The sequence below is a fragment of the Mastigoproctus giganteus genome, chromosome 3 (genome assembly GCF_048544385.1).
Source record: "Mastigoproctus giganteus isolate SK-2022 chromosome 3, ASM4854438v1, whole genome shotgun sequence".
NCBI classification, from domain to species: domain Eukaryota; kingdom Metazoa; phylum Arthropoda; class Arachnida; order Uropygi; family Thelyphonidae; genus Mastigoproctus; species Mastigoproctus giganteus.
Genome location: NC_143577.1, coordinates 153,492,333 through 153,513,507, shown reverse-complemented (window position 1 = coordinate 153,513,507; position 21,175 = coordinate 153,492,333). Strand labels below are relative to the sequence as shown.

Below are 21,175 nucleotides of genomic sequence, written 5' to 3'. Positions count from 1 at the left end.
CACATGATTTATAAAAACTTAGCATCATGTGCAACCACTGGTTACCAGATGATTTCACGTGCATGAACACTGAAAATTTCCGATACACATCAACAGAATTGCTAAAAAGACAGAAACCACTACCTAATCAATCGAATTATGTTTTCTAAACAATCCAACATTTTCGCACTAATATTTCGCAGGAATAAATCATCCAGTACAACAGACACCTGCACTCAACCAAGGGAAACCAAAAAGTAAATCACAAGCAATCGAATACGCAAATGGGAGAATTTTTTTTTTCTAGGCGCTGCTGCCCCAAGACCCCGATCCTGTGGGGCCTCCTGCCCCCACACTTCCAGTATTTTCTTTTTGTGTTTTTAATTACGCATCCAAAAAATTAAATAATCGGCTAATCAAATATTAACACCATGTGACATATCGAACAGCGAAGTTCATAACTCACCACGTGGTTCTGGCTTGGCCTGGAGATCACCGTGCCTTGTGTTTCCAGTCAGGCACCGCGTGGTAACATCTGGCACCCATGCCAGATGCTTCCCTGTGTTCAGGAGATCACATGACACTGTGCGGAGTCAGCACCTATCAATCACGGCCATATCGCTAGCAGTTTGGAAGGGGTACCCGATACTGAATCTCGACCAAAGTTTATTTCCAGAATTTCAGAATAATTTTGTTATTTTTGTTTGTTGTTTCATTATATTATGTGTGAGATATGTTGTAATTCTTTTCTTTTTCAATAAATAAATACTATTTTATTTACTCCTTATTTTATTTTTTAATCTAAATATTTTGCGACGGCAAATTTGATTTTGTTTACTGGCGGCACATAGGGTTGCAGCACCCCTGGGTGAGAGTAAACATTTAATGAACTCCACTAAATAGATGTTTTATTATGTAAAAATTTTATTTTTGTTTAAAATGGCAGTGTCGTTATTATTTGTGGGTTTTTTATTTGTGTTTTAAAAATAAGTCAGAATAAGAGGGAATTCTGGCTACTCTTACCAGTTAACCCATTAATGCCTATGAAAAAATCTACCTATCAAAACTCATTTCGCTCAATATTATGGTGAGATTATAAGTCAAGGAAACAAACAATACCAAAATTTAAAAGAAAATATATTTATTTTTCTAGAAAAACAGGCATCCTCAAATCGGGACTTTAGTCAGATAAGTGGTATTTTTTGAAACAGCCTTTTTCAATACACATTGTTTTCTAAAAATTCTTACATGAATTTCTAGCTTTCATATGATAAACACAAAATTTTAATTGTCTATCAAGTTTTTCTGGAAAGTGATGGCCTTCACTAATTTTCTTGGAACTTCCAGCTTTTTGCTTCTTGTTGATGCAGCATCTTTCAAATAACTTCGTACAATGTTTCGACAAAAATCTAATTGATTCATTTTTACCTCTGCTGTCATTTGTGCAACCTCCATGCATTAGTGGTCGTCATATCTAACATGTATGTAAACAGGACCCACCACCATTTCTTTCCTCTTATCGCTATCCTGGACAAAGATATACATTGGTCTTTTTTTTTTTTTTTTTTTTTTTTGGTAGTTGTTGGCGCATCGGCTTCTGTGGCCATAATGCACCTCCCAAGGTTTTTGCAGTACTTTGATCCAAGCCCGAGGCGGGATTCGAACCCACGACCTTTTGGGTTGCTAGGCAGATACTTTACCCGGTCGGCTTATATATACATTGGTCATGGGTATCTACACCACCCATTCCATTATTGTACGATGCAAGTAATGCATTGACTTTAGCTTTTGCAGTTTTTGGCCAATGTTTTACGTATTGTAATGGTTCAGCAAAATCAAAATTGGCAGAATAGAACATACGTTATTTCCATTTTATACATAACATGCCATTGATGACATCAAACCTATAGTCATAAGTACCTCTTTCCATTTTTTTTTTTTTTTTTTTCATTTCTTTAGATGCCATAATAGGACAGTGTTGAACATGATTCATTACAGTTCCTGCAACTCTTTTCTCCTTTTTCAAAAATATCATCAATAAGTACAGTGTAAAATAATTGTCGAAGAAAACTACATGGTTTAATGGATCTGGCACGTGTTCCAATAAATCAATAACCACGCTTGATCTACAGCTATACTCTTCACGTTTTTGTTTTCTTTAGTTGGTTTTTCCACAACAGATGTCAAAAGAGTAGCAATACCCATAAGAACTACTTACCGTCAAAATTTTGTAACTGAACCTGGCTGGTTTCCTCTTGATAAATTGTTTGGCTGTATTATGTCCAAAATACTTCGCCATTGACTCATCTATTGACAGATCCCTGTGAAAAAAAAACCACAGGCAAAATTGTTTTATGAGCATATTCATTATTGGCCTAATTTTGTACATTCGACCTTGACAATTTCCAGTTTCATCATTATTGGCCAGATGTACAAATCTCTATTTCTAGATATTGATCTCTTGACATGGCATTATAAATGCATGAGACACCCAAGTCCTCGCCCAATAACCAATACATTTTCTTGAGGAAGGTTGTGATATCCTGTCAAAAGCAATATTGCAATAAAACTTCGCATTTCTTTGTTGGCGATAGTAAATTCATGATTGTTTTTTTGTCGAGCATATATTGTTTGTTCGCATATATAGTCTACAATTTCATCACTAAAGTTTTTCAAATATTTTGGGTGGGGACAAATCTTTTAAGTCATTTTTCACAGCATCTAACTCACATTGTAAAACAATGTACATTTGTTCCGAAAGGTGCATATTCTGGATGTCTCTTCAGCCATTTTGCTTTTTCAAAATCAAGATATACTGTTGAATCACTACCACTTTTATCTTCTGGAACATCATCTTCTTTCAATGGTATTTTCAAATGAAATTTCCATAGAACCAGGAATTTCTTTTGGAAATGAATTAAGGTCCTGTAAAACATCTTCATAAAAAATTTGGAGGTAATATGCAAATTTCAAAAACCTCATTATCATTAGATTCTTGATTTGCAATGTCTTCGATAGCTTCCTCAAGTGTGGTGTATTTCTTCTTTCCATAAAAAATCTTCAGTTCCATTATCATCCGGTTTATGATTCATTATAAACAAAAATAAAACTTATATACAGTAACATCTAACTTCCCCGTTTGAGGACAGTAAGATATAAACAAAAAAAACTAGAAAAATGTAATACAGCAGGCCCCCGTTGTAACGCTGTTCGCTTTACGCTGATTCGCTATAATGCTGTTCTTATATTATAACCCGTATCTGACTATAACGTTGTTATAGATCACTATAACGCTCTTTTACAGATTGCATTTTTGGCATATTTAATGAGGAAAGTAAGATATAAACAAAATTCATTTCATTTGATGGAGTTGATAGCTTGAAAATGAATATAAAAATACGGTTAAAACGTTTCCCACGCCGACCTGAGAAATATTCCCACGCTCAGTGAAATTCTCTCGCGCGCTAATTTAATTGCAGTACAGTGACTTGTTATGTAGTTCGGAGATCAACATTTTAATAAATGATCATGTATATTGCTTGTAATATTTGTGTTATATGCATTTATCCGAAGTCTAGTGATCACTCAGTACCGTATTAGACATCGTGCGAAACGGACAGTTTACTTGAACATTGTATCATAATTAATGCAACCAACACAGTTACATTTTCAAAGAGTTAATAATGGCCGATAAGAATGAAAAAGCAACAACATCTGAGCGCAATACGAAGACTATAAATGTAAGGAAAAAGACTGAATTTGAAAATCAAATTAGACGTTTTGAAGTGAATCGATCCGGTCAAAAACAAGCGGATGTGTGCCAAAATTTAGGACTTGCAAGTTTAACTGTAAGAACAATTATAAAAAAAAAAAATAAAGAATTAATTTTAGCAGCGGGAAAGATAGCTGTTCCACTGCAAGCAACTAGGGCTAGGCCGGCTATTAGGATTGAAATGGAAAGACTAACTAATTTTATTGAAGATAATATCCAATGCAGAATTCAGTTAAGTTAAATATTATAAATAATAAAAAAGAGAGAGAGATTAGCCTATATGATGATCTGAAGAAAACTCACCTAAAAAAAAAAATTGGAACCATTTAAAACTAGTAAGGGCTGGTTGAATAGATTTAAAATACAGGGAGAAGCCGCAAGTGCAGATCAAAGAGCCGAAACTTTCAAAAAAGAACTTGTTAAAATTATTGAAGACGGGTATTGTGTGTTATACTTCTCAACAAGTTTATAACATAGATGAAGCAGGACTTTTGTGGAAACGAATGCCTAAAAGAAGTTTCATATTGAAAGAAGAAAAAAACATGCCAGGTTTCAAAGCGGCGAAGGATCGGTTGACTTTATTGTTGGATGGTAATTAAACTGTGGGGGATTTAAAATTAATACCCCTTTTAGTTTATTTGGAAGAGGGCCAAAGTTCAACCCAAAATCAACACATTTTTCATAATTAAATTCATCAATTAAATTAAATCAATTTAGATCAATTAAATTCATGATTTTAATTGGAATTTTAAGTTTAATTTTGATACATAAGTAGTTACCACATAATTATATACGTATGTAATGCGGAATATTTTATATGTACAAATATTTGAATATTAAATATTTTGACCGACATTTGCGCATCTTTTCACTACCGTTTATTATTGATTAGGAAATATCCTATGGCACCGACCGCAACTCACAAATACATATGTTACTTTATGGGAATGCGGCGCTCCCTTAGCGCAGATTCACTTAGCGCTCTGTTTTTCCTGAACGCATTATCAACGTTAAGCGGGGGTCACCTGTACATGAAATTTTGTTCATACTTACAGCATATATTGTGTCTCTAAATTTGATTGTAAAACAAAGACAGACTCTAATGCATTAAGTGCTTAAGCCTCAAGCTGCGAAAGAGATTAGACTGTGTATTTTAGTGCAATTGCATCATTTATACACAGCTAATTATAGATTAGCAAATTTGCAATAGCAGCATCGTTTAAGTTACATCTCATATTGTGAATACCTTCACGACAAGTTGCCATGACATTGCACTACTTCAAATAAGTAACGCTTCACCCAAAGGAGAAGACTGTTTTTACTTATTCTCAGTGGATACCACCACCCAGACATCATTGTTTCAGGGCTATTTTGTGTGGGATAATAACTCGACTATCCACTTGTCCCTGTTAGACTTAGAAAAGCAAAAAGGTACAGGGAAAGTAATAGTGGGAGTGGAAGAGGAAAAGAAACGGTGTAGAAGAATGAAAGGGACAGTAACTCCTTCAACTCACACCACTCAAAAACTCATAAACTCCTCGAATAGGCAACGCTTCCCCAGTGGAGAAGGCTGTTGTTACCTATTTTTGGAAACCCCGGACATCATCAGGGTCCCCCTGGTGCCGTTTCAGGGCTATTTGGCCCTTCTTCGGTGGGTGGGTAGGGTACCCAAGTGATGTAATGACGACAAAACAGTTGTGAAGTATATTTCCACAATATGAGAGATGCCTGATGGTGTATGATATAAGTTAAGACTCTAATGCATTACGGGCTTAAGCCTCAAGCTGCGAAAGAGATTAGACTATGTGTATTTTAGTGCAAACTCCGGACATCATCAGGGGACCCTCACATTCAGTTGTAAGTAAATATACTTCACAACTGTTTTGTAAACATTACATCACTTGGGTACCTACCCACCCACCGAAGAAGGGGCAAATAGCCCTGAAACGGTGCCGTCTGGGTGGTGGTATCCACTGAGAATAAGTAAAAACAGTCTTCTCCTTCGGGTGAAGCGTTACTTATTCGAAGTAGTGCAATTTCATGGCAACTCATCGTGAAGGTATTCACAATATGAGATGTAACTTAAACGATGCCTCTATTGCAAATTTGCTAATCTATAATTAGCTGTGTATAAATGATGCAATTGCACTAAAATACACAAAACAAAGACAGTTAAAAAACACCCTGTATTTAAAAAAAAAAAAATTGATAACTTTCATGAGTCACTAGAAAAATAAATCGGCCTCTTGCAATGGTTACAAGAGCAGTACTGAAGACCCCTGGCGGCAGTATATGAATCATTTTTTGATATTTATAGATAAACAATATAGAGATATATTTCATGGAATTGCAACAGTTTCAGAATAATGAAATTTTGAATTAGCGTTTCTATACGAGTATGTCCAGCACTAATCAGTTAATTACATTGATATTTCATGTTACTTTTTGTAATTTTATAGGATCACAATTAATATTAGAAATGTTTTTACTTAGGCTATAAACCAGTAACTGTATAGCATAATATATAACATACCCTATGAATATAGTGTAGTGTTATTATTGTACTTAAATATCCCTTAGTTTAGGAGATATTTTCAAATTAAATTTAATTTAAAAGAAAATAATGACTCATACTAGAGTAGCAAAGAGCTCAAAATAACAGGAGTGCTGTGGCTTGGGAGAAATGAAGCGGGCAGTTCTCTTAAAATCACAGCTTTATAAAATATGCTACTTATTCAATGTTTTCAGATTTATCTATAACTGGATATGATACAGCCAAAAGGGGGTGAGGTGCAAGTGCGCATTCACAAACACATGTGCATGCAAAGAATGTAAGGAAATTAAGCATGAATTTGGTGTTCTGATGGACACATGAAAGCTTGAAGAACAGCTTCAAAGGAATTATTAGAATGGGGATCCATCAAGCTCTCGACTGCTCACAACAACACTGGAGCTTACACCCATGCATCCTACAGCACAGTGACAGTCCCAAAGGCAGAAATAACTAGAATCGCAGATTGTAGCTATTGTGGGAGATAATTCTGTCAAAGGAAGTGAGAAATATATCCTGCAAAAAAGGTAATACAAATAGGACCAGAGTACATGTGCCAGGACAAAAGTTAATGTTTTAGAACAGATATCATAAGGAGAAACCTATACGATTTGGATTACGTGGACACGTGCCGCAGTTTATGAGAAACTTCCTACACCACTGCTCATTTCAAGTTATAGTCCTCAACCACTTATCTTCTCATTTTATCTATGAAAGTGGGGTCCCACAAGGTTCAGTGCTAAGTGCCACTCTATTTAACATAATAATGAATTCAGTAACTCAGGACCTATCACAAACAGTATCCACTACACTGTACACTGGTGAGACCTTATTATCTCCTACCATTCCCCTAATATGGGAATGGTAGAAAGACAATTCCAAGGTGCCATCAACAAAATAGTTAAATGGTTTTCACACCTAAAGACGATTGGGATACACTTCTGTAGGAAGCATAATCTTCATCCACATCCAGACTTTGACAGAAAATCAAATCAACCCTTGTTCTTATTGTCCACTTTCTTGGTATGGTATTTGACCAAAAACTTACCTTCCTTTTACACATAAAAGTGCTCCAGATTACTTTTCTTAAGAAGCTAAACATCTTAAGAGTGCTATCAGGCATAACATGGGGAGATGACAGCTACACACTACATATTTGTACCATGCATTAATACATTCATGTCTGGACTACTGTTCTGTAGCTCAGCTAAACCAAGCACTTTTCATTGGCTTGATCCTGTACATAACAGTGTCCCTTGTCGTACTGGCGTGCAACCTTATATTCACTGCTTGTGGAAAACACACCTTATCAGAACAGAGTGTACTGCAAATTCATGTCGCATTAAGAACTCAGCATGCCGAGTACACACCAATCTACACGGATGGATCTAAACTGACAGTCATGTTGGTGTAGCAGCATTATTTCCCAACATTACCATAGCCAAGGACTCCCTACTAATCTAGCAGCTATACTGTGGAACTTTGTGCTCTCCACATAGCCTTGAATTACACGCTCTTAACAAACATACAGTACAGTGTTATATACATAGACTCCTTTAGCACTATCCAAGCTATACAGTAGAATACCCTTACTTAGACAGATCTGGCTAAGTTAAATCAGAAGAAACAAGTTCTCTTTTGTTGGATCTCTGGTCATGCTGGAATTGCTTGAAACGAACGTGCCGACCTAGCTACCAAAACTGCAACAGATCATACCAATCCTTTAGTACACTGGTATCAGACTACAAGTGTGGACCAAAGGACTGGTCTATATGACCAATCCTTTAGTTTTTTGGATCCTTAATGGCAACATTAAGGCACATGGCAGAGTCAAGTTGGTAAAAAGCTACTCCATGTAAAGAAAGATGTCAAACCGTGGAAATCCAGTGTACATTAGAACAGACACAAAGAAGTTTCACTAACCCAACTACGGATAGGCCACATATGCCTGAGGCCCCGAGTGCCAAGCAGTTTCTAGTGCGATTATCTAATGTTTTTTTTTTTTTTTTTTTTTTTTTTATCCTACAGTGAGTACTAGCTTCTTTCATAAACCCTCCTTTGCTTGCAACATCGCTGCTACACCCGCTAACAGCATACTGCTTCACTACTCTTCTGATTTTGCTTGGTCACTGGTTGGCACCACTCCTGTCATGGGTTACATGGCAGGGCCAGTAACCTAGGAGAAGAAAGTCCCTCTCCCAAGGCCAAAAAGGAGCAACTATGGATTCAAATAACTTTCCACATTTATTTTTAACTTTCTTTTATTTTATTTTAACTCCAGATTTGTCCTCCTCAGTAAAAGCTAACTATTTAAACTGCCAAATTTGGCCTTACATCCTGAATCCCATTCACAGAGGTGATGCCATTTGTCATATTTATGGTTCCAAGGCACATGCATAAGCAAATTGTTCAGCCACACAACTCCTGTTTGCCCCAATTGCAAAGGAAGCCACTCTACCTTTTTTAAATCATGTGAAATGTGGAAAACAGGAAAGAAAATACAAAATAGAACATACAGTCACATATCAAAAAATATATATACAAACTGAAAGCAGAGATCATTGGTCACAACTATGGAAGAAGGTAAGAAATAGTGCTAAGAAATCATTCATACCTAATACATCTTTTCTTACTTTTGGGAGAAGTCCTCCTCAGTGCTACTGTCAGCCCTAACTAACAATTAAGCAGATCTTTGTTGACTTACCAGATTATTTCATTATTCGAAAAACTACACTCATTTTGCTATCTAACTTGCAGGAACAATTAAATCTGTTACATATTCTGGAAATAATGCTAATTTTGATAAGCTATTCTGTATTAAAAAGGCATAATTTGGTGCAAGAGGCCCTTGTGCTATTAAATTCCAAACAATAACAACATTCTAACAGAAAGGCTTATGACACAAAATGGAGATATGGAATCATAAAGGATCATTAAAGGAACTTCTTATCCATTAGTGTGAGATCTACCAGTCCCAAATTTTCCATCAACAAGGTGTTCACAAATGAATTATTCTTAATATAAATAAATGCAATTATAGAACAACTACCTAATATGCTTTATGTAGATGATTTTAGTATTTAAATAAATAAATAAATTTTCATGCTATTCCAGCAATGAGAGCATTAGAGACTTAGATAAATGGATGCACTTTCTGAAATTTAATAAAAGTAGGCTTTAAAATCATTTTAAAACATTACTCATGAAATTTGTCAAGCTATTAGAGACTACATTTAGACTCAACTCTGATTATACCAGGTGAGTATCCAGTCACAGCTCAGTTATGGAGCACCTGTGTTCCATAATCCAGCCATGATCGGATATAGGCTCATATGACTCTGCCAAACCTAGTACTTTTCTAACCCTACTAGAGATTTTTCAAACACGCTCAATTTCTTTGTAGTATCCACATGAAGTACTATTTCCATATATTTCTATTCTTGCTCCTCATCTGCAAACATTATCTTTACAGGAAGTTCAAAATCACTCAATTCATATTTGCTCTGAGATGCCATTCACCACCCCTAAGTGCCCAGCAGTTACTGATACAAGCATTCTAAAAGCAATAAATCAGTGATATTATATCTTGTGTATGTTCTTTTGTTCTGTTTGAATTTTTAAGTGTGTATATCCATATATACTTGCAGTATATTATAAAAATTTATTTGCAGTACATTAAAGAAAGTTAATTTACTGATTTAAAGGAAGGAAGGCACCTTTTATTTCTGTTGTCTTTTCAGCATTGTAATCTACATGTTTAGTTTTAGATTTAATTGAACACACAGTAAGGTATAAATCTGAAATACTTCCAACCTTAAAATGAACAAATTCATATTTTTGGTAACAATCAAGCCTTCTCTGTGTTCTATAGCAACTATTCTGGATAAATGCCAACTAAAATATATAGAAAATTTTCAGGAATGCCCACCTGCCGTTAATTAAATTGCAGTTAAGAATTCCTGGCAAATAGTTCTGTTGTCATAATGCTGCCAACAGCTAAGAATAGAATATAATATAATACTTTTTTTTTATTCTCTTCTCTTCCTTGCATAGCTTTTATTGTAGTGGTTCTTTTTTAGTAGTTTGAAAACAAACTTAGAGTTAGCAACCAAAGGAGCCTTGAAATTGGCCTTTCTCAATGCTATCCTTGAACTTGTAGGCTTCTTTAACCTTGGCAGAATTACATTTACACTAGAACTTTTCTGTTCCTGTTTGGGACAGAAAATATTACAGGGGTGTTTAAAATAGTTTTTACCCATTTCTATTTGCCTCCCAGGTTAAAGCTTCTTGGTCTTTGACACAGAAATGAATGTGCATGCTGTTCTTAATTTATTTGTGAATTGAAAATGTTTAAATAATAAAATAATTACACATTATGTTATAGGCATTAATTTATCGCTTCTGGCACTTTTCAGGGCAAAAAAAAAAAAAAAAAAAATTCTTTCACTCCTTTAAATGAGAATATATGATTCTACTGTATTTTAATGCAACGAATTTAATTTAAAATACAGTTAAATTCTGTATTACCACAATTTTGTTGGAAACAAGCAAACAAAACTTATTCGTTTTATCAAGTTTTGTTCACTATCCTAAAGTGCAAAATTTCCATTTGAATTCATTGAAAAAATTATTTTGCTGATGATTTGCATTTATAGCCAATATCTAATTATGGACCTTTCTATATAAGAGTCACCAGTTCTCAGCCAGACCTTGGATTTGGATTCTTGGATTTTTTATCTGGTAATGCTTTTCCATATCTGATATACTTAGAACCTTTCCTCTTGTTCTTTTCTAATGGCACCCATGTTTGATATGAAAAAGTTTAGGTGAAAGTGAATAAAAATATAGTTTTAATGACTTATTTCTTATCCTATAAGCTTACATGCATTGTAAGCTTTCAGCATCTCTTTCAATAAGATGGGGGGGGGGGGGTTGGCATTAATGCTGCCTTTGGAAATTGGCAGTCACTGCTTTAAAATCTCATCGTGCTTCTTTGTTAAGATGGTTTCACTTTGAAGTGACTATCCTCCATGACTTTGTGGCTCAAAAAAATTCCTTTTGCTCTTTTGCATCACATTCTCAAAAATTTTTTTCTTAGGTAAAAAAATCCATTGCATTTATAGCTTTAAAATTTTTCATTAATCCCCATTTGATGTGGCATAGTGGCAAGAAAACTCATTCTAAGTTTATAAGGGACTGACACAGGATACGTATGCTAGAACTAAACAATATTTTCTTATTAATCAGTTTTTTCCAACAGGGATGTCCAAAATTAATTAGATTTTGTGTTTATCCAAATAAGAAAATAGAATAGATTTAAATTTAGTGTTTTTAAACTTCAGTTAATAAATATAAAAAGAACTTAATGTTTGAGACATTATTTCTTGTAACAGAACATTGCAGAAAACCTTCGGTAAAGATACTCTTCTCTCTATTCCATGTACTTTTGTAATGGGATTCACGATTACTTACCTTCCAACTAATGATTGCAATGTTAAAATTTTTTGCTGTTAAAGGAATGTATAATTATTTATTTTACAGAAGAAAGAAGTTCACTATAAAAGTGAATGAAAGTATATAATATGTATATACTTTCAATATAATAATATAAAAGTATATAATATGCTTCAGTTCAAAAAGGCATACTGTAAATGTCAGAATCCAAAATAAGATTTTTCTGCTTTGCTAGCCAAAAAAAAAAAAAAGCCAGGTGGTCCTGGAAGGCCCAGCTAAGATCAATCGGCTAACCTGCAAGGGGTCACCCGTGTCATTGTCACTCCCCTAAGGTGCCTCCGTAGCCAGGTGGGCAGGAGTGGCAGTGCGTAGTACATGCTTCTTGATTAGACCGGGTTCGAGCCCGTGACCACCAAATACGGAGGATGCGAAAAGGTCAGGGAATGACCACCGCATATCTCCGGAGCAATATGGCCTTAGTTGCCAATGCTCTTAAAAACCAAATAACAACAACAACAACGTGCCCCTACCCTCGTGATCTGAAGGACAAGATTCAGGCTGGTGATGATGCAGATATGGTGTCTTAGTGGTGCAAACAATAAATGCACTCCCAAGCGCATTTATTGTTTGCCAGGTAGTGAGTGTCCTATTTGGGCTCTGTTGTAGGTGCGGAGTTCAGGAACTGAACCAAAATTAAAACCCCGTGAATCCTGATAAACATATTTCTTCAGGGGCCCCCAACATGGTCCTTACCTCTAAATATAATTGAAGAAACAGACAGCTGTATTGCTCCAAAGAGATTTTTAATCATCCATTCCAACAGAGAAAAGCCTATTGAAAAAATGTTGCTCTTTTTTATACAGAAAGATTTACAGGGGGTTAGCAGGTTCCCCTAAATCAGTTAAGAGGTTCCATTCTGGAATCTTTGCATGTGTTTGATGTGGTGCAAATGACCATGAAACAAAAAATGACGGGCATTCTGAGCAGGTACCCCGAGTAACATCAGAGGATGTTGTTCAGGGTGACTTTGCAGGAGTAGCATTCAGAGGAATACTGATAACCGTGACACCACATGGAACACTGATTTATTGAGAGGTGTCATTTCAGAGTGGGACTTTTTCGAGGTTACTGAGGGGAAAATCTGCTCTGAAAAAACCACAGGGAGTGATTGCAGTTAAAAAGACTATGATGTAGCCGAGTGGTTGGGAGCGAGAGTGCAATTGGCATGCGCATGAGGAACAACAAGCGTTCCATCCATGTCGCTGACCCCTAACTGGGAAAAACAGCGTGGATAATTTTGTAGTGATTGCAGTTAAGAGTTTCTGCACGTAGGGATGGGACACTAGAAATATCATTCATGTGTTCACCAACGTCTTCTAATGAAATTAAATTTCTGCTACATTAACTTTCCAGTGCATCCATATGTGCCAAATCCTTTACGATGCTTTAGGTGCCAGAAATATGTATTCGCAAATGGCTTGCCATGGAGTCCTTGCATGTGTTCGATATGGTGCAAATGACCATGAAACAACATCATGTTCAGCTACAAAACTCACCTATATTAATTGCCCACCCTACTCACAAGCTTGCCAGAGGTGGAAAAAAGAAAAAGAGTCAGACTTAAGGCAGAGCTGATCTTATCTTATCATATCAGGAGGCAAAAAAAGTGGTGAAACCTATAAATATCACTAAATCCACCTAAACCCAGAAGGTAGCATGGAGACGTTCCATTGGAACTTCAGACAGAAATAACCAGAAATCCTTAAGCTCACAAAAACCTTCACAGAAAGATCAATTGGTTGCCACTCCCATACCGGTACCTTCTAATGCTCCACAGGTAGCAAAAGCAAGTTGAAGTACCACCTAGTACCCAAGAAAATATGGATGTCAAGGAAAAGGAGGTACAAGATGATTCAGTCGGAAACTCTTTGCTGAGGAGGAAATGGGCACAGGACAGCATCCATACTTCCCCAAAAGAGATGAATCCAAGACTGAGAAAAGTAAGCCCTCAGCACCTCGGAAGCTGCTTGACGGACCCACCAAGCCAAAATAATGACTAAATTCCTACAATAGAACTCTTGTGGATTCTAGCAAAACAATGATGACATCAAGGCCCTCCTGCAAAAGCGTAATCCAGTTTGCTTTTGCTTACAGACGACATACTTGAAGGTAAATGAAAACCCTTCCTTTTGTAATGCTACTATTGTTCATAAGCTGGACCTGCTAATGGGGGTGCTGCTATTCTTCTGGGCAACCATACCCCATTTCAGCCCATTCCACTCTCCACCAACATAGAACCGGTAGGTTTTGCTTTAAGGTAGGTTTCATGTTAACAGTCTCTTTGGTTTATTTAATAACTAGGGGTGACATATCCCAGAAAGCCCTTGATGCTCTCATTGTTCACCTGTTTACTCCTGGGTAACTTCAGTGGATATAACATCCTGTGGGGGTAGTGGTGATGTTAATGAAAGGGGGATGTGTCATCGAGCATGTGTCAGTGACACATGCTCGATGACAATCCCACACCTTTCCCTTCTAAATGTGGGAACTAATACCTTTTTACACATGTATGTTCTCTATCTTTCTATCTGTATGTTCTCTGCCATTGATATCAATCTGCTTTGCTAGCCAAAAAAAAAAAAAAAAAAAGACAGGTGGTTCTGGAAGACCCAGCTAGGATCAATCGGCTAACCTGCAAGGAGTCACCCGTTTGAGTCTGATCTGATCAACAACTGTTTTTGCTCATTGAGCATTCAGTTGGACAGCGTTTAGAGCCCTAGTCACATATTTTCAATCTGGCCCATAATTAGTCCTAGATGGCGCCTCCGTAGCCAGGTGGGAAGGAGCAGCAGTGCGTAGCACACGCTTCTTGATTAGACCGGGGTTTGAGCCTGTCACCACCAAATACGGAGGATGCGGAAAGGTCAGTGAATGACCACCGCATATCCCGGAGCAATATGGCTTAGTTGCTAATGCTCCTAAAAACCAAATAACAAAACAACAAATAGTCCTAGATTGTAGGAGTTTATCACCTTTTTGTAACAGGGTCATTTCTCATTATTGATACTGTGGCAATGGTCAGTCAGCTATGCTGCCAACTAGACATCTCTGTAGTGACCTAATTGAAGTGTAGAAGGCTTTAAAAGGGGTTAAGTAAACTAAATGCTGGTGTCATCTTTTCTCTTAATCACATAAAATTTATAAATTTTAATTGTAAAAAGATTGTTGTAGAATCTTCCTTTTTCTTGGTGATTCCCTTCTACTTCTCTCTCTCTCTCTCTCTCTCTCTCTCTCTCTCTCTCTCGGGGTAATTCAGAAAAATTTTTTGGCTGGTGCAGCATAAGCCTCAGGCTTTTTTGCACCATATGACTAATAATAATAATAATAATAGATGTGTGGAAATTTGCATTCAGCTAAATTCAGTTGTTGGAATTAACTTTCACCAAGTTTTGTGGAGCTGGGTAGATTGAATAAATTTAAGGAAGAGTTGGACAAATTTTTGGAAGGAATTGGGAAATCAATTGTACTTTTCGGCTAGTGCTGTATAAGCCTTGCTTCCTTGCATTATTGTGCTAATACCAATGCTAATTGTTGAAACATTATACGTAATTGAGCAGTTTGTCTGTTGATTTTACGATATTTAGTCGTTATTCTGGCTGCATGGCTCTTTTGGGCTGTATCAATTTGAAAGAAGTAAAAATAAATAAAGAAAAAATAATTATAAGAATTCTTTCATTGTGAAATTTTGATAGTTGTATTTTTAGTATTTTAACTCTGTTTTATTTCTTCATGAAGGGTAACTTCGGAGATGTATATCAAGCCATTCTGCATCCTAAAAAATTAGAAGTAGCTGTTAAAACTTGTCGGATTACACTTCCTGATGATCAGAAAAAGAAATTTCTTCAAGAAGGCAGGATCCTCAAACAATATGATCATCCAAACATTGTAAAGTTTATAGGTATATGCGTTCAGAAACAGCCAATAATGATAGTTATGGAACTTGTGCCAGGTATGTTTTATTTGAGAAAATGACAGAGAAGTATAATTTATATATAATTAATGGGCTATAAAATAGAAGGGTTAAACACTCACCGCAAATATAGAAAATAAGCAAAAGTAACCAAAAGACAAAGGATAAATGGGAGTATGCAAAGATCATATCACTGGGAAGCATCACCTGCATGATAGCACAGTGTTGTATGTTATCTGTAACTAGTAATGCAACCTAGACACAAAATGAACTGAAATGAAGGGAAAAATGCTCAACTAAATATAACATGGTTAGCACCCTTTATAGCAAAAATAAACAAACTAAAATTACTCATACAGCTTACGTGATGAATTGGCTCAGCCAAAATGATAAGAAAATTAATGTTGAAGAAATTATAATAACAAGAAGGAACATGAATAATGTAAATAAAATCAATAATAACAGAAAAACAAAAGATAGAAATTACACTAAAACTTAAACTAAAACTAAAACTTACACTAAAAAGATTTAGCATATACATAGACATGTAATTTTTTATTTAACTTTGTTTGTTTTTGCTATAGAGGGTGCTAATGCATTATATTTAGGTTAGCGTTTTTCGTTCATTTGTTGTCGTTAATTTTGTGTGTCTAGATTCCACTGGTAGTTGGCCACATTTGCAAAACGTATTCACCCCTCTATGTGGGCATCTATATATGATAAGAGGGCCTTCCATTGTTGCTGCTAATCCTCTAGCGGTTCCCAACCATTTTGACTCATGAACCCTTTTCAACGTAATATTTTTTATTGCGAACCACTAAGCCTATATGCTCAGAAATCATATAATATTTCTGAATTTTTATCATAAAATATTTCCAGCACTACATTTTTATAAGCGACATTGCATAATAATAAAAATTATTATTAATTTTTAAGTATAAAGTATTATTTATACTGTACTTTGTAATGTAGTTATTAATCAGTCCACAGGTTTCGAACAGGCTAAGAGTAGAAAACTTGCTTCTTGTCCAAATGGTAGCTGAGCATTCTGGTCTCTTGCCAAAGTTATTGGCCGTAATTTTTGCCCATCTCTGTTCCCACCTCTGACAAAACCAGACGGTTCTGTTGCCATCAGCCAAAGATAAAGCTGACCTGCTAGCATCCTATATTTCTTCCAACTCATAAATTGATCATCTTGGTAAATCACCTCCCACCATTTCCAACATTCTCCATTCAATACCTCCCTTGGTCTTCGGTCAAAAGGCTGTCAGCAGCATTTTGATGAATATGATGCTAAGAAAGCTGCAGGTCCCAGTGGTATTTCTCCACTTGTTCTCAAAACCTGTGCCCCTGAACTTACTCCTGTTTTGTGTTGTCTTTTTTCATTTTCTTATTCCAAAGGTGTTTTTCCTTCTGCTTGGAAATTTGCTCATATCCAGCTAGTTCCTAAAAAGGGTGACTAATCCCTTCCATCCAATTATCATCCCATTGCAATTACTTCTACTCTTTCCAAAGTAATGGAGAAATCAATTAACAGCCAACTCTTAAGCTATCTGGAAATCTTTCATCTGATCAACGATTGCCAGTATAGATTCCATCAGTGCCGTTCCACTGCAGATATTCTGGCTTATGTTACCCATCTATGGACAAATTCAATGGAAAAGTTTAATGAAACTCAAGGCATTGCTCTTATCATTTCAAAGGCTTGATCATGCTTGGCATAAAAGCCTTCTAAATAAGCTTCCATCCTATGGTTTGCTAGCTGTTCTTTGTAACTGGATATGCAGTTTTCTCTCTGACCGCTCACTGCGGGTGTTGGTAGACAGCACTCTGTCTTCTAACTTCTCCACTAATTCTCGTGTTCCGCAAGGTTCAGTTCTTTCTCCCACTCTTTTCCTCTTGTATATTAATGACCTTCTTCTATTGACTGGAAATTCTATACATAGTTTTAGCATTAGCATTAGTAGAGGCATTTGATGCAAGAAAGCAAGCTTATGCAGCATCAGCCAAAAAAAAAAAAAAAAAAAAAAACCCACTTCCACTTCACCCCTCTGTTCGTTCAAAATACCTGTCCAGCTGAGCCTTAAACTTATTTAGGCTATCAACTTCCACCACAAGGGATGGAATTCTGTTCCACCAACCAACCACCCGCTGGCTAAAGGCAAATTTCCGCACGTCTATCCTACATCTGTCTTTCCTCAATTTGAATTTATGCCCTCTCAGGTGATTTTTCTGAGCTAGAGGAAGAATCCCATCAGCATTGAGCATGCTTAAACCATTCAAGGCTTTATACACCTCTATCAGATCACCTCGCTGGTGCCTAGTCTCCAGACACTGTAATTTGCAAAACTTAAGCCTTTCTTCATAAGAGCACCCCTTTTTTCCATTCACTAATCTTGTTGCCCTTCTCTGTACTCGTTCCAGCAGCTCTACATCCTTCTTGAAATGAGGCCTCCAGACCTGTATACAGTACTCTAAGTGTGGCCTGACCATTGCCTTATACAATGGAATAATCACCTCCTTATCCCTGCTGGAAAAATTCCTGTATATCATTGACAATACCCCATGAGCTACTCTTGCAGCCCGTCTGCACTGCTCAGAGAACTTCATATCTGCCTGCACAACCACCCCCAAGTCCCTTTCATTCTCTACCACTGTCAGTGTAGTACCACAGAGTGGATACGTTGCACTAGGGTTGCTGTTTCCCATGTGTGGTGCTTTACATTTGTCAATGTTAAACTTTATTTGCCACCTCTCAGCCCATCTGCTCAACCTTTCCAGATCCTGTTGCAGCAGCATAGTGTCAGTAGTGTCCTTGACAACCCTGCCAACCTTTGTATCGTCTGCAAACTTGGACATTAAGCTTGATATACCATCATCAATATCATTTATAAATACAGAAAACAATAATGGACCCAACACTGAGCCCTGAGGGACTCAACTAATAACATTAGTCCACGATGAGCAGTGTCCATTGATTACCACTCTCTGTCTTCTCCCCCTCAACCACTCCTTTATCCATAGCAGCAATTTGCCTCCAATGTCACACTGCTCCAATTTGTGTAGCAGTCTTCCATGTGCAACAGTATCAAAAGCCTTTCTAAGATCCAAGTATATAATATCAAAGTTATTCCCTGCATCCAGTTCTTTTGTGACTGCATCATAGTATCCAATCAAGTTGGTCAGGCAAGACTTCCCCTTAACAAAACCATGCTGTGTCTGAGCTATAACTGAAGTCTTGTCTAAATGATGCTGCAGTGCTTCTTTAACCAGTGCCTCCATTAATTTTCCTGGAACAGAAGTTAAGCTCACAGGTCTATAATTACTTGTGTCAGCCTTTGATCCTCCTTTGTGAATTGAGGTCACATCTGCACATCTCCAGTCTATGGGTACTTCCCTTGAGTCCAAGGAAGCTCTCATAATTATGGCTAGGGGTTTGCTTACTTCCTTTGCTGCCTCCTTTAATATAACTGGATAGATCCCATCCACCCCGGGTGCCTTTCTTGTGTTTATCTTCAATAGTTTCTCCTCCACTTTACTCACAGTTATTTCAAGATTCTGTAACGTACTGCTAGAGTTGAATACACATCTGGCATTCCCCTTGCTGAATAACTCCTCATGTGTGAATGTCGATGCAAAATATTCATTTAGTTTGTTAGCTACCTGAGCAGGATCATCAACAGTTGACCCATCAATATCAAGTGGACCAATCTGATTCATCCCCTTCCTTCTAGAGTTTACATAAGTAAAGAACTGTTTGCTGTTTTTCTTTGCATCCCTTGCCAAGGATTTCTCGTAATCTGCCTTCGCCTGCCTAACCTCGTTTGTAACTTGGTTGCATATCAACTTGTATCTATCATAGGCTTCTGTGTCATGTGTTAATTTGTAAGTATCCCGTGCATTTTTCTTCTCTGCCATATGCCTCATTAGTTCATCTGCCATCCATTTTGGCCTAAACCTTGAACAATATTTCTTAGTTGGTATGTAAAGCCTGGTAGCTTCCAAGATAAGTTCTTTGAATGCTTCCCATTTTGAATTTGCTGTTGGTAACATCATCAGTTGGTCCCACTGTATAGAATTTAAATACTGTCTCAGTCCATCGTAGTCGCCTTTACGGAAGCAATAACCCTTCCCTTTATCCCTAATGGTAGTTACCTCTTTGAGTAAATCCCACTTCAGCACACTGTGATCACTGCCACCTAGTGGTTCATTTATCTGCAGATTCTTAATGCATGAAGAATCACTGCTGATAATCAAATTAAGAGTATTACTCCCTCTAGTTGCCTCCCGAACATGCTGATGTAGAAAACAATCATCCAATAAATCCACAAAAGCCCTGCTAGTGCGTGAGTAACCAGCCCCCAAATTCCAGTCAATATCTGGGAAATTAAAATCTCCCATTATAAGACTCTCTGATTTACTGGCCCACTCTATTTCCCTGTACAGTTCCTTATTATACTCATCAGAGTCATTAGGCCTATAGCACACTCCTACTCTCAATTTTGATCTCCCAATGCTTATGTCACACCAAACTGACTCAACACTGCACTGTCCAGCGATGTCGACTGGCTTCACTTCCTTGGTTTTTATGTGTTTCTTAACTAATAGCATAACCCCTCCCCCCTTCCTATCCTGTCTATCCTTTCTGTAGACGTTGTACTCCCCAAATTGCAGTTCTGCATCCCTTATATCTGTGTGACACCACGTCTCTGATATCCCAACAATATCTGCCTTTGATGTTTTGAGCAATACCTCACATGGTAAAGATATACCCAGATCCTTGACATGTTGTTATTTGGTTTTTAGGAGCATTAGCAACTAAGGCCATATTGCTCCAGGATATGCGGTGGTCATTCCCTGACCTTTCCGCATCCTCCGTATTTGGTGGTCACGGGCTCGAACCCCGTTCTAATCAAGAAGCATGCCACGCACTGCTGCTGCTTCCCACCTGGCTATGGAAGAGCCTTCATCCTTGACATAATGTGGCCCCGACAATGCACCCCCCATACATACTACTCGGACTCCCTCCAGTCACTAACTGGCAGAGTAGAGTTAGCAAGATTATACACTAGCTGATCCAGAAGCCTCCTAAAGAGTTACCAACAGGTTCTGTTCAGTGTGCTAACTAGCGGCCATCCTGCGAACACCGTTTTTAGAGCTGTACTCTCGAAATGTAAGGAAGATTGGATCTCGCCATGATGCCCATCATAACCTCAAAAGCCATCAGTCATACTGCATGATGGAAGAGGTGGGGAAGGGTTGACCGGAACTTAGCTCTGGAGACTAAACATGGGTCCCACCACTTCAAGCCACTAATAAGCAAAGCGGTGGTATCGCACTGGTTGATGAGTCATCTACCGCCTAGTATGGCCTGGTAACATAGAGGGGATGGCATTTCTCCATGTGGTGTGGGCGCCACACCTTGACCCATGCTTACGTTGGTTCACGC

General features: G+C 37.3%; 1 protein-coding gene across 1 annotated transcript in view; it reads left to right on the top strand.

Annotated features, from left to right (window-relative positions):
* Nucleotides 1–21,175, top strand: part of FER (tyrosine-protein kinase Fer) — a 298,771-nt gene that overhangs the window by 216,530 nt on the left and 61,066 nt on the right. Inside the window, exon 13 of the mRNA XM_090370126.1 lies at nt 15,552–15,765. Coding sequence (XP_090226252.1) covers nt 15,552–15,765 — 214 coding nt within the window. The remainder of the gene's footprint in view (nt 1–15,551; nt 15,766–21,175) is intronic.